The sequence below is a fragment of the Ambystoma mexicanum genome, chromosome 6q (assembly GCF_040938575.1).
Source record: "Ambystoma mexicanum isolate Mex_15411 chromosome 6q, UKY_AmexF1_1, whole genome shotgun sequence".
NCBI classification, from domain to species: Eukaryota; Metazoa; Chordata; class Amphibia; order Caudata; family Ambystomatidae; genus Ambystoma; species Ambystoma mexicanum.
Genome location: NC_090937.1, coordinates 1,371,219,221 through 1,371,233,860, shown reverse-complemented (window position 1 = coordinate 1,371,233,860; position 14,640 = coordinate 1,371,219,221). Strand labels below are relative to the sequence as shown.

Sequence of the window (14,640 nt, the reverse complement as noted above, 5' to 3'; positions counted from 1 at the left end):
CGCTACTTGTAGTTTTGCCCCATCCCCATACCAAGTTCTACCCTCCGGGTCCTTCAGCGGGGTGATGTGGTTCCGTCGGCGGGTTCTGGCTAATTTGCTCACTAAGTATCTGTTAGCTTTATTGCCATTTACATAATAACTCTGCTTTGTCCTAATCGGGGACTGGGCTGTCCTCGGCGTAGTGAGCCTCCACTTTCGTGCGATCTAACCTCACCAGTTTGGCCGCTTTGGGTGACCATTTCTTCTTCAGGGTCGCATCTGCCTCCGCCATCTCCCCCTCCAGTTGGTTCCTTCTTATGGTTCGCCTATTCCTATATGCGGCGGTCTGGGCTATTCCCCTCTAATTACGGCCTTCGTGGCTTCCCATCTTGTGCTGTAGAGGTGAGATCGGGGGTAGTGGGGATTCCCTTAAAATAGTTATTTATCGCCTTAGGTATTGCATCGCCATGTCATGTAACATCGGCTAGTATAAGGACCATCAGCGTCTTTCGGGAGGGTCCGGGTCGAAGATCCTTGCGGTGAGAAGAATTGGGGCATGGCCAGACAGAAGCCTCGTGCCGATTTCAACTTCATCTGTGAACTGCAGGAGCTGCGGGCTTGCTAGGATCAGGTCTATTCGGGATGAAGAGCGGTGGACGTGGGAGAAAAATGAATAGTCTGCTGTAGCTGGACGGAGGACCCTCCTGGTGTCCACCACACCCAGGGTTCCGAACAGGTGACAAAGGACCAGCAATCTTTAAGTCCCTACGTGATGGGGCACCCGTCGTGTCCAGCAGGGGATTGGGAACCCCATTGAAATCGCCGCCCAGGACCACCTGGCCCTCGAGAAAGGGGAGAAGAGACGACTCTAGGTCTGCATAGGTCTCCTGACCGTCGTTGCGCGCGTACACAGCGATCAGCGTGTGGAGTTGGCCATAACGATCCCCTTTAATCGCCACAAATCTGCCATCTGGGCTCCGCAGTGTCCCCTTCTCCTTAAAGGGGGTACCATCGCTGAGCCCCCTCTCTTGCTGGTTCCCGAAGCCAGGAATTGTCGGGAACGCCTGGCATCATAGCTTAGGGAAGTCCTCCGCTAAGGGGTGCGTCTCCTGGAGGAACACCACCGAGGCTTGGAGGTCCTGCAAGCGACGGAGGGTGGACCTGCGTTTTACAGGAGCGTTCAGGCCCCAACCATTCAGTGAGATATAACATAGCTTGGTATATGCTGGGGGGGGGGGGGCGCGTCTGCAGGTCGCCTTCAGTGATCAGGGGGGGGAAATTAACCATCTGCTGGGGGGGGGTGGGTCTTCCAATGGAGGGTTGTAGACGCAGGTCAGCTGCAACTGGGTTTTAACATTATCCAAACCAGGGCCGAACGTGGCCCAGTAACCAAGAGGGCCGGGAAGGGGTCCAGCCCAACAAAAAGGAGAAATCAAAAAAGTCAACTATTCTAGGCCCAGTGGGCCGGAGTGACTGTCCATCCACTCGGCTGGGGCATTATGTGGGACGCCCGGGTGCCGAGTGTAGGTTCTGGCATAGAGAATCAACAGTTGGTTATTAGTCGTGTGCGGCTGGGGGGGGCTTCCCTCCTTTTGGGACTTTCATCCAGCGACTGCGCTGTGACCTTGGCGTTGAGCTGCGTGTTTTGTCTGCCTGGGAGGCAGTCAGATCTTCAGGGGTCGAGGGCTCACCCCCATGATGCCGCAGGCTTCCTCAAGAGAGTGGACCACCCTTGACTGACCCTCAAACGTGAATTGGAGCGAGGCCAGGTAGAGCCACCGATATCTGATCTTTCGATCCTGCAAGAAAGTAGTCAGCGGCCGAAAGGGCTCTCCGATGTTGAACTGTTGAGGTGGCCAGGTCCTGATAAAGCTGTATGGTGGCTCCCTGGTATGTAAGGTCACCTTGTGAGCGGCTGGCCATCATAATTTCTTGTTTTGTGGTGAAAAAGTGAACTCTGGTGATCCCCTCAGGGGTGGCGGTCGTAGGGGTACTCCTGCGACCTCGCAGTCTGAGTGCGGTCCAGCAGTAGCAGTGACTTATCACAGTCCGGGAGGAGGGTCTGGAAGAGATCCTTGATGTAGGCAGGAAGGGCTTGGTCTGATATCGAGGTGGGGACCCCTCTGATGCGGATGTTGTTCCTGTGGGCCCTGTTTTCCAAGTCTTCCTGCTTGCGGTTCACACTCAGTATTGTCCAGTATTGTTGCAGCTCCGCTATCTGAGCCGAGTGTTCCAAGACTTGATCTTCTGTGTCCCCAACCCTATGTTCCACCTCCTTTACGTGGCTGACCAGGCCCTCTATCTAAATCGTGACCTCCGACATACAGTTGCGGAACTCCATCTTGATATCAGCTAGGAGGGTGGGATATCTTCCTTTGTGGCCCAATGACCCTGGGGGTCTCGTAGGTGATGGGAGGGGGGGGGGTCATATCTTGGACACAAAGACCAGGCCCCCGGCCCACGGCCCACTCCACTGGCCAAGCAAGCAGAGGTTTTCCCCGCTCCGGTTCTCGCTCAGGATCGGGGTGTAGCCTCTCGGGGTGTTCCACTGCCTATCAGTCTCTCCATGCTGGAAGTTTTGCTAAAAGCCAGGCATTTAGTGGCAAGACCGGGCGTCCCACAGAGCACTTAGCGAGGCGGCTGCATCGTCGGAGCCTCAAGCAACGCCCCCATGTCATACATTTAATGATAGCTGGCAGTACGGGACACATTTGGACTGGACCTCCTGCTAATTTGGTAAGCCTTTTGGGAGCCTTAGCAACTTCCTTGGGTTGTAACTTTAATCTACAACAGTTATACTGGTCCCAGTGTCTAATGGCAGGGGTGTCCTGGCAGCAATTTACAAGTACACTGACTTTATAATACTCTTTAGTATTTTCAGCAATGGAAATATAGACTTCAATGTTCTGTTGTTCCCATAGTCTCAGAAATTCTAACTTGAACACCAATGGGTTCTTCAGCTAGAGTTTGAAAGCTAGCACTTGTCGTTCGTATCTCCACATCATGTGTAAATGCTAAGCTGACAGATGGGATCCCTGAAAGTTTACCCTTACATCTGGGATCTACTTTCACCTGGTCACCAGACCCATAAACCATATTTACCCTTGTTATGTTTGTGGCCCTCTTTTGGTGGCAGATTATTTGAATGTTATGCTTCTTCCCCTCCTTGTGATGAGCCCCAGAATTCTTGTGAGTAGCCTTGCTGGCCACCCACAAGTCAGCAGCTATTGCTAGATTCTCGGGGTCCAGTTCCTTAGAGTCAGCAAGGTGCTGTCTCGGCTCTGGGGAACAGGCATCAAAAATACTTTCTGGCAAGAAGAGGCCCATGGAAAGAATTCGCTTTCACATATACCTTGCATGTAAACTCTAATGTACCCAGCCAATCTAGAAAATCAGTTTTAGCATCATACACACTAGCCACATCTTTGGGGAGATGAGGCTTCATGCTCCTGGAGGAGATAGGCAGAGAAGACTCTGAATCAGAAGTGGAATCAAGAGACAACCTCTTAATGTCAAGCTCACGCTGCCTCTTTCCCCCACCCCCCCCCCCCCGCCCCCACTCCAACCACCTCTCGAGTTGCCATTCCTTCATTTTTTTTTGTCTAATTTCAGACTGAATTTCCAGTTTTAGAAATTCAAGATGCATTTTCATTTTCTCCATTTCTACAACCAGCTCAGCTGGCATTTTAGACATAGGTGGGGGTGGAGGGTGAGGTCAGAGGATTAGTAGGTGGAATAATAATTACATGTTTATCCACATCTACCCCACTTTCTGGAAGATGATGGCCTAGGGTTAAACTTTAATCATTGTCTCGCAGATCAATTCTGCGAGTAGGGGGTAATGGGCCTACTCCGTTTGGTAAACCAACAAACCTTGGATTAACTCGGTTTTCTTTCCTTACTAAAGCATTTTACTTTACACATGTCTAAGTTTTCCAACCGTAAGATTAATAAGAGCTTCTGCCTTAGGTTTTCCATAGTAGACATGGTTTAGTGCTTTACAGTATAGTAACTAGCCTTGAGGGTGGATTCATTGAATACAATACAACAAGGAGTCCATGTAATCCACCTACACACATCCCACCAGCTGTAACACTAGTGTTGGGGGAGTTTTCCTAAAGTCCACTTTGGGGGTAGAGTTTATAAAACTATCCCAATGGTATGTAGATCCGTCTGTACTACTCATGGAAGAGCAGTCAGACTTATCAGAAGAACAAGATGTGAGCTGTAGGTAAGTACATTGAACCCCAGTTAGTAATGCAATTGAAAGAAATGCTTACACAAAATATTTATATTTACACAAGAGGTTTTAAAATACTTAGCACGAACAACGTTAGAATACTTGTAGATACTTTTCAAAGGCTACTCCTTAGTTTGTAGTTGCTTGTGGTTACGATTGTTAGAGCTTTTGACACTAATGACAGTTCTACTGTATTATCGGTAATGCACACACACCCAGATATACAGTAATTGTATTTAGTTAGCAAAAATCACAGATTCTTTTTGGAAAGAAAAGAGTTGGTTAGTCTTTGGAAGGAAAGAGTTGGTTAGTCAACCAGTAGCAGAGCTTAGTTCTAGAGTCGGTTTCAGCGCAGTTAGCACTTTTAAAGTCCAATTCTCAACACTAGCTAAAGGAAGTTAGGAGAGGGCTCAGTCTCAATGCTACAGAATAGCAAAAGTTCCTGTGGATACTTTGTCTGTAGATACGAAGAGCGTATGGAGAAGAACTCCACGGCAGAGACCTTGTTAAAGGACTCGCAAAAGGGGACACAAGCGTGGACACCTACGTGCACTCCAACGCTCTGAAGAGACTTCTTGGATCAAGGTAAGCAATACCTTTTCTCCCCACAGTACCTTAGGTTTGAAGAAATGTTCGTGGTTGGGTTCTCCTCGATGTGGCAGCGCTGGACCCAACCTCCGGATTACTTGGTCTGGTGATGAAAGGCCAGACAATGGACTGTATCTCTCAGCAGCTGTCTTGAGGGAGCACCTCTGGCACGGATTTCATCAGCTGCTCTGGTCAATCTGCGGGTTTGACACTGTTAATGCAGCCTCAACAAAGGACACAATTCGCCCATTCTATTTTCTTCGATTCCCAGAGTCCTGCACTCTGGTGAGGGGACTTGGATGAGTCTGATTTGTGTCTTTGGGGGTTCACCTGGAGCTCAGCCTTGGAAAGATGATGCACTACAATTGGGTTGGAGGTCTCCTGGTATTCAGTCCTCGATTCTGGAAAGTCACAGGACCTCCAGAGATGGCTCAGATTGTAGTTTGTCTTAGGACTGGTTGTTCCACCAGTCAAAGAGAAGGATTCATCCTCTTGGAGTGTCTGTCGCATTGAGAACAGGGTCAGGACATCAGTAGTTTCTTCATGGTGTTGCAAATGGTCTGCAGGTGTCTCTGGTCTTCTGTCTTGATTACCTATGATTAGGCGTGACTACGAGCCTCTTACCTCCACTTCTTAAATTCTTAGACTCAGATAACACTCTTGACGCATTACTCTGAATTATACGCTTGATGCAGGAGTTATCTTGTTGATGCCTTTAATATGACCTCTATCTTCTGAGTTCTTAGTTTCATTAAACAAGCAAAAGCAGATATAACACACCTACGAACAAGATTGCCATATGGGCAAATAACATGTTTGAAGGTACTAGAACACGTGGTGGTTTTAGTTTAACAGCATGGGTAACCTTTCTCTCATTAAGCTACGCTATAATATACACCATCAGTCTCCATCCACCCAGCAAACGCCCCATCTGTCACTCCCGTTTAGAGCAGACTGTGTTTCAAATGAAAAGGCTCCTTGTGTCGACGAGGTCTGCTTAGCTGAGACTGGCTGTCTCGCTCATATGCTGCTGCTTCTGCTCTGCACTCCTCCCCAGACCCTCTGGCTTGAATGGACTGGCAGGTCTGCTGTTTCCTGCTTTCCCTCTTTCCTCATCCTTGTGCTGGGCTGTATATCTATCAAGTAACATGGTTGCCCTGCACGTGTGAGTGAGTTCGTCATACCTGTTATATGGAACAGTAAGGAAGCTAGCGATCTGTTTGTTCATTGAAGGTAGAACTCCTATGTAAAACTACATTAGATGGGTTTTTGCACCTCAAAGTGAGATATCTGCATCTGTTTAGTAAATGCCTTAACTGTACTCTAAGGCATTTGTGAACATTACACTTTATGCGCCTGAAGGCTATATTAGACAGTTGTTGTCCATGGTACCTTATGGCCCTTAACTGTGTGAATGTGCAAGATGCTTCTGTTCGTGTCTGTCAATTTCCCATTCTTGAATCCTTGGCAGATATAACACTTTACCTGTGTGAAGTTAAAAGGGTGCTCTCAGATAACACCTAATGGTGTGAAGTCACAACAGGCTGTTAGCTGTCATTTGTGGTTGGCTGAATGCCAGAACAGGAAAGCACCATTTTCTGGATGTCTCCTGATCTTGCAGAGCCTGCGAACACTTGCTCAGCTAGTGTCGCACACTTGGTGTGCATCATTAAATTACTATGTAAAGTGTGGTTTATGTTTGACGAACACCTTTCATGGCTATAGATTGTATAAAATATGGAAAGCTGTCTTAAATTAGTTTGCGTTCATGTCACTTCGGTTACTTCAGTTTCCAGTGGTCGACTTGCTATTCACCTCCGAAACCTTAACTTTTATTCAGTTTCAGCGCACACTCTGGAATCTCTCTCACCAGTTTACAGAAAAGGGCGGGTGGCTGTCCAATCAGAGCAGCCAGACCCCTAGTGGAGCTGGTTCAGCTCAGGCACTTGGGCAGACAAAGAGCAGGAGAGTGAAAACTCCTCCCCCTCACCAACCCCTCCTCCCCACCTCTTCCTGCCTGCCCAAACACACTGGAACCTGCGCGGGGACACCCAAGGGTTCCTGTCAAAGGCAAAACACACCCAGACCTCCAGCTACTTGGGTGTGCACAACCGGGGACTGTAAATATAGTCTGCAGTAAAAGAAATGGCACAATAGTTAGTAGCACACGTCCACTGCCACCAACCATAACTAGAAGGTTGTCTATGACTAAAAACTCACAGGAGCAGAGATAAGGCGGATACTAAGTTATCCCCTTGGCACTGCACATAAAGTGGCGTGTGTGTACCGATCACTCAGAATATAATGTTTTAGGAGAGATGCAAAGTATCTCTCTATCCTTAAGAAATGTAGAAAGTAAGGATGAAGTAAGGATCTCAAAGAGGAACCCAAAGGGTTCCCAGCAGCACTGCCCCTAAGGAGCTGTGTGCTGCAAAAATAAAATGCAGATGCCTTAAGAGAGATGGAGGAATTTAGACTCCATAGATGGAGTAAAACTTAGAACAGAGTTCAAAAAGATAGAGCCCATAAGAATGAATGAGTGGAAAAAGGCTCCACTTGTTCAGGATATAAAGAAAAGGGCCCAGCAAAAAGTGCTGAGGATTTCACTAGGAGAGGAGCTGAGGCATAAAAATGATACATCTCCCTAACAGTACCTCCTGTTACGTACCAGGCTTTTCCGGTTGTTAGCCGTGCGTCACACCCTTCATCCTGAACGTAAGCCTTAATGCTCCACAATGCATTGTCAGTTTGGTTAGATGGAAGTGTAACTTGTTTGATCGCTAAGTTGGTTTCTCCGAATCCCTCACCAAAATAGGATCTAAAAAAAAACCCTCTTAACTAAAGGTCTCTCTGAATATTTCCCCCCATCTACCTGAAAGGTCATGTCTTATTGAATGTTTCTAGACCAAATTCAAGAAGAACTAAACCTATGCTACATTAATCTGAAAGTTTAAGTGTAGCAGAAAGACCTTTTAGCCAGGTTTATGAATTACTTGAATGTTCTGCTGTGAACTCGCTTTTAAAAAATAAAACCTTAGTTCATACAGTGCTTTAAAAATGGGTACAGCGGAAACTTAAACTCTAAAATTACTTCTGTTCAAATGGTTTTAAAAATCATTGCACTTTCCCTGGATGTAAGAGCCCTGTAAAGTGAAGCCAATTGGCACCACAAGAGTAGATTGAAGATGATGCTCTTGTATGCCAATATCTAATGCGTTTGTTACATTTTGTTTTAGATCCAGCCCACGGTTACTGTGTACAGCAACCAAACAGAAGAGCAATGGGCATAGCTCGGATGAAGATCAGAGTGCAAGTCAAAATGAACAAAAAGCTGACCTGCCCCCGATAGAAAATGTGGTGGTTGATGAGAAGGCCAAGATGGAAGATAAACTAAACGAGCTCACTGTAAGATTTTTAGTTTCTTTCAGCCCTCTAAATACTTTCCTGTTAGATGTCAAGTAACAAGAGGGTTGTAGGGTGCCAGCTGTCGGATGTGTGCCAGTTGGGTGTGAAAGACACTACGCCGAGGTGGCTGATTGTGGTTTGTGAGAGGGGCTGGAATAAATGCCTGTTAATCAGAATGGGCTATGTAGAGAATAGTAAGCAAGCTACACTTCTATCAGCATGCAGAGACATTTTTTCTAATGCTCTGGTCATACCCTAAGGGAGCAAGTTAATACGTGTAGGTATTGGTTTACTTGCAGGAGGAATAATTGAAAGTCCCAAGAAGTGAAGGACCAGAGACAAAGTCTAGAATCCATGTGAAATGCTGCATATCTAACCTTTTATTCATAAGAGATTGGGTCAACGAGTAAACCAGCGTTTAGTGTAGCACACAAATGCAGGTGTAGATATTTACAGCACCTGAAGAAGTTCTATAGACCTATTTGTCAGCCGATGGAGAACAAAACTAGTTGGGCAGGCTTGCATTAGTTAGCATTATAAGTATGAAATGCGTTTTAGAACAATAGATCTGTTTGAGGAAATATTGATGTTTAGCATATTGCACTTTAGAACTGAATGAAGAGTATGAGTGGTATAAAAGTACAATAGTATTAAGATTTGTTGTATTGTTTTAAACTGTCATGTGAGGTGTTTTTATGATACATAGCTAGGGTGATTCACCAATAGGGTAATGTCAATTTGGCATAGGTAAATGGAGTGGTTTTTGACATGGAGCATTTAAAAAAAAATTTGATTATTAGCAGTGTGGGGCGTGGCTTGGGCAGCCATGGAGTAGGACGTGCTTCCTGAGCATCTCCGGAGGATCCGACAATTGATCCGTGAAAACTACCTTTAAAAACACGCCACTGCTTCCCGGATTGACCACACATGCATGGGAACGTGTGTTCTGCTCACTGTATAAAGACCGAGAGAATCGTAAGTGAGATTCTGGAGGAATTGCTCGGCGTACGACGGCGGCTGCTCGGTCCATGCCACACAAGATGGCCGACAACAAAGGAAACGAAACTGGAGCACCCGAAGCGGCAGAATAGAGGCGGCAGCCGCGGGGAAAGAATGATGATGGCGAAGTGGAGACGGTGCAAAACCCCTGTGGCGGTGAGCCTTGTGTCGGGATGGCTTGTGTGCTGGCGGGTCGGGGAGGCACGCCGACGCTGAATCGCGATAGAGAGGCCCAACGAAGGCCGCAAAATGTCGGATATTTTTGCCAAAACCCAACATTCTCCTGCGGCCATCGCACCCAAAGGCCCGATGGTACCAGCGGAGGGCACCACATCGGCTGATTTTAGAGGCCATCACAGAGCTGAAAGACTCTTGGGGGGGGGGGGGGGGTGGGGGGGAGGTGGTGGTGGTGGGGGGGGTTGGTTGCAATGTCGGACCTGCGCACTTCCCTGGAGGCTAAAATTGAAGCGGTGGGCATTGAGGTCTCCCTGCTGAGGCAAGATGTCAGGGGGCTGGCGGAACGAACAAGCAGCCTGGAAGGTGTGGTGAAACTAACACGGACACCAGCACTAACAATGCAAAGGAGATCCATGTCCTTAAACAGGTGGCTAACTTGGAGTCTCGAGCAGAAGAAGCAGAAGGGGGAGCGAGGAGAAACAATATTCGTGTGGTGGGCTTGCCGGAGGGTGAGGAGGGCCAGGACCCGACAGACTACGTCGAACCTACTCCTACAAGGAATTGGGGCTGACAAACTCTCGCAGGGATTTGCAGTGGAGCGTGCACATAGAGCCCTTATGAGGAAGCCGAGACCAGGGTCCCCTCCACGGGTGATAATCGCGAAAATATTGAATTACAAAGACCCCGAGAATACTGGAGTACTTCCGAAAAGGTGGAACATCAAAAGGGCCTCGAGCACCATCACGGCGTATCCGGACTATACTATGTTGGTCCAGAGGCAACGGTACAGCTATGTGACCATCAAAAGGAGGCTGTGTGCGGCTGGGATAAAATATATGCTTCTGTACCCTGCGAAATTGAAGGTGGTGCACAAGAGCAAAATGTATTTTTTTTGACACTCCGGAAGAAGCGACGACGTGGCTGGATCTGCAGGGCTGCCCGGAACAAGACACGGAAGAGACCCAAGATGGACACGATAAGTGACTGGGATACGGTATGCATACTGTTAAGGCGGCGAGTGAGCATCCCAGGGGTGCCTAAACGAAGGCTAAGAACAATGGGCGCGGCTGTAGGAGGCTAATATTTTGATAAAATACCGCCGATTGTAATGGACTTGAAGGACTGGAATATAGTGGCGTGTACATATATTCAAATTGTATAGCAATGTGTAGTCAATCCGATGTGCCATAAGAGCAGCAGGGCGAAAGCACCCTACCCCCCCGAATTGTAGTTGTAGGTTGGTCACTAGGGCGGCCTCACCCTGCAGAGCTTAGAGTACAGGCGAGAGCCAGAAAGAGCTAGATGCGGGGGAGCCTGAGAGCCAGGGATGGAGCTGGGCAACAGTTGGGGGGGGGGGGGGTGATGTTGGGGAGGGGACAGGAGGCCGGGGGGGGGGCGTGGGAAGTCTGGTGTGTTTTTGGTTAAAGGGAATTTAGAATGGGATGCGAGCCTATACAGATTCGATTGGAATTCAAAGTCATACTGCACCTGTGGGAGAGGGAACGGAACTGTAACGGGCCATGGGGGACCTTAAGATACTTACATGGAACGTGCGGGGGCTCGATAGCTACTTAAAAAGGAACAAAGTTATGTTGTACCTGCACAGGCAGAAAATAGATATTGCATTGCTGCAGGAAACCCACCTTACACGAGAGAGGATGGACATGATTGCAGGGAAGTGGAAAGGAGTGCTGGTGGGCTCATCGTACTCTGCCTATGCAAGAGGAGTGATTTTATGGGTGGCGCCACATGTCCCTTTTCAGCGATTGCAAGTGGTGGTTGAGACAGACGGGAGGATGGTTATGCTGAGGGGACTGGTGGAGAACAGGGAGATGAGCATTGTTAACACGTATGCCCCGAACCAGAACACAGCGGCGTACATTAGGACAGTGAGTGCGAACCTGAGCGCATGCATAGGAAGCGCAGTGATCTGGTGAGGGGACTTCAACTGCGTATTGAACCCGAGGGTGGACAGATCGGATGGGAAGATGGATAGACCGCCCCCTGCAGCTAGGGCGTTACAGACATTGCTGGATGACTTTGGGTTGGAAGATGCATGGAGTGTGGCACCCCCAGAAAAGGCAATATTCACATTATTCTGCCCCACAGCAGTTATCAACGAGGCTGGATTATGTCTTCACATCACCTGAAATGATAGCGGAGATTGTACATATAGAGTATAAGGCCAGGGTCCTCTCGGACCACTCGCCCCTGATTCTCGCATGGCAATACTGCCCCCCCCGAGAGCGAGGATCCCGACATGGTGCCTACGAGCGGAGGCGTTGCGGGACCCCTTTTTTTAGAGGATTTGAGGGAGGAGATCGTAAATTATTTTGAGACAAATACTGGGAGCGTGGACTCTGCGGGAACACTATGGGAGGCCTTCAAAGTTGTCATGAGGGGAGTTGCCATTGCGAAATCCGAGGGCCTACAAGGTGGGGTTTTGGCTGAACTGCAGGAGACGGAAGAAGCCTTAAAGGGCAGAGATGATACAGCAAAGAAGCTAGGATTGATACTTACGCTACAGCAAAAATGTGCGGAATATTGGGAGAGATTGTGTAACCTTAATTATAAAAAATACATAGAGACATCATGTGGGAGGTGATAAACCGGGGAGACTTTTGGCGTGGTTATATAAGAGTGAGACCCCCAGAGTCACAATGAACACTATAGAGAGAGAAGACGGTAGTGTAGAGGACACCCAGGAGGGAGTTAATCAAGCGTTTGTGGATTATTATAAAGTATTATACGGAGATGATGGGGAAAGTATCTGTGCTATGATGGAATAAACGCTTGAGGATATGGGGTTGCCCAAGATAAGCTAGGAGGAGAGCGAGGAACTAGACACCCGATCACCTTGGAAGAATTGGGGGAGGTGGTGAGGCAGCTGCCTACTAGTAAAACCCCAGGGACAGATGAGCTCTCAAGTGAATTTTACAAAGTATACATAGAAGAGGTCCTCCGAAACCCCCTCCCCCCCCCCCCCCCACTGCTAGGGATGATAAACGAAGCGTTCGAGACGGGACGCTTACCGGAGTCACTGAGAGAGACTGTCATAATACCTCTCCCCAAACCTAATAAACCTGGGCGCAGCTGTGGTTCCTTTAGACCCTTGCCAATGCTGAATCAAGATGGCAAGATATTAACTGCTGTCTTAGAAAATAGACTGAAGAGGGTTATTAGCAAATTAATACATCCGGATCAAACGGGCTACGTCCCCCATAGAAACATTACCAATAATCGTAGGCGACTCCAGAGAATCATTGAGTTTGGCAGAGAAAGTGATGAGGAAATGGCAATCGTGTCCTTGGATGCGATCAAGGCCTTCGACTCTGTTAAATGGCCATGGCTGCTGGCGGCCCTGAAGCACTACAGGTTAGGGCCTGGATATGTAAGGTGGGCGAAAATTTTATATAGCGAACCGCTGGCTAGAGTTAAGACAGGATCTGTGATATCGGAGAGGTGGCAGCTCAGCAGGGGTACTAGACAAGGATGCCCGTGGTCTCCAATGCTCTACATACTGGCCCTGGAACCTCTAGCAATATATCTGAGGCAGCAATATGACACCATAGGCATCGAGGTGAAAGGGGAGCTGCATTTGATCTCCCTATATGCAGATGACATGCTGCTGTAAGTGTGATTCCCAGAAGAAAACCTCCAGTACATTCTAGAAGTGCTCGGGAGATACGCTGTGCTGTCCGGCATAGCGGTGAACCCCCAGAAGTCTAGCTTGCTCCCATTAGGGGAGGGGGTACATGGGGATTCCAGCGGAGCGGTTACCTGTATTGCAGGTGCCGTGGGCGGTTAGCACATTTCGGTACCTAGGGATAGACATATATCACACCGTGGAGGAAGAGCATAGGTGCAATACAGAAGTAGCCAACAAAAAATCGAAGTGCATGCAGTTTTGGGCAAAGCTGCCTTTGGCGATGATGGGGCGGGGAGCAATGCTCAAGATGGTGTTCCTGCCGAGGCTCCTACATTACTTCGGGAACATACCGTACCTGAAGTTCTTCACCAAATTGAATAGCATGTGTAGGGACTTTTTGTGAGTGGCGTTATGGAAGCTTCAGAACTTCCATGACAAAGGAGGAATAAAGCTGCCCAACTATGAGGTGTACTATGTGGCAAGCCTGTTGCAGTATGTTGCCAAATGGCTCTCTGACGAAGAGACCTCTGAACTTAGGCTGTTTGGGCGTGATTGTGCACCTTTCTATTTGAAAGAGATGATGTGGGTACCCAGGGCAGCAATGGTGGGGTGCCCTAAAATGATGCTACTGGGGTGGAAGGTGTGGCGCAGGGCATGTCAAATGATGGAGGACCCGTCCCCATGCTCACCGCAGACACCATTGGTTGTATTGACGGGGGCAGACGCTCAGCTACGAATGATACTCAGGAACCACTGGGAACCGGCTGGGGTGGCAACAATGGGTGATATTTGGCAGGAGGGCTCTAGTATTACTTTTGAGGGGCTGCGGGAAGAAACTGGGTTGCACGAGGGCCAGTACGTTACATATCATAGAGTGGTACAGAGGATTAAGAGAACATGGCTTGAAACTGTGTTGGAGGAAGAATTAGACGCCACCATAGACATGATATGACATAGCTGAGGGGGGGTGGGAGTGGGTCACGAGATTTCCAGACTATATGAAATGTTGATGTCTAAAGTGGGGAAGGAGGTCACGCAGTTGACTCGACTGGGAAATGGAGGTCGGGGCCCCATTGGGAGACGGAATGTGGGAACGGGCGCAGGGGTATCATAAGAAGGTGTCTAGAAACGTGAGGCTGAAACAGATTCAGCTGTACATAACACACAGGGCCTATGACGCCTTGGAGGATATGGAGGTTTGAAAATGCAGGGCGGCAAGCATGCCCCAAGTGTGACGAGGAGAACGCGGGCATGGTGCATATGTTCTGGTCATGCCCGATCATAGAGCGATTCTGGAGGGGAGTGAAAGAGAAACTGGAAGAAAAAGGGGTCAAGATAGTAGTGGATACAGTGTGGGCCTGTCTGCTGGGGGGAGGGGGGTTCCCCAGACCACAGAAGCTCAGGCATGTAAGTAAGCTGAGGGCTCTGGCTTTATGTGCTTGCAAAAAGGATTGCCAAGGGATGGAAGTCATGCCATGTGCCAAAGATAGAGGTGTGGTGGAAAGATTTGCAAAAATGGGCTGAAGCCGAAACCATGGCATGGCAAGAAGCGAGTAGCACAAGGGGGGGAGGAGGAGAATGAGTCCCTGATGGCCTGGAAATC

At 48.5% G+C, this 14,640-nt stretch overlaps 1 protein-coding gene across 1 annotated transcript in view; it reads left to right on the top strand.

Annotated features, from left to right (window-relative positions):
- GRPEL1 (GrpE like 1, mitochondrial) overlaps positions 1-14,640 on the top strand; it is a 118,092-nt gene that overhangs the window by 37,325 nt on the left and 66,127 nt on the right. The window contains exon 2 of the mRNA XM_069632005.1: positions 8,044-8,212. Coding sequence (XP_069488106.1) covers positions 8,044-8,212 — 169 coding nt within the window. The remainder of the gene's footprint in view (positions 1-8,043; positions 8,213-14,640) is intronic.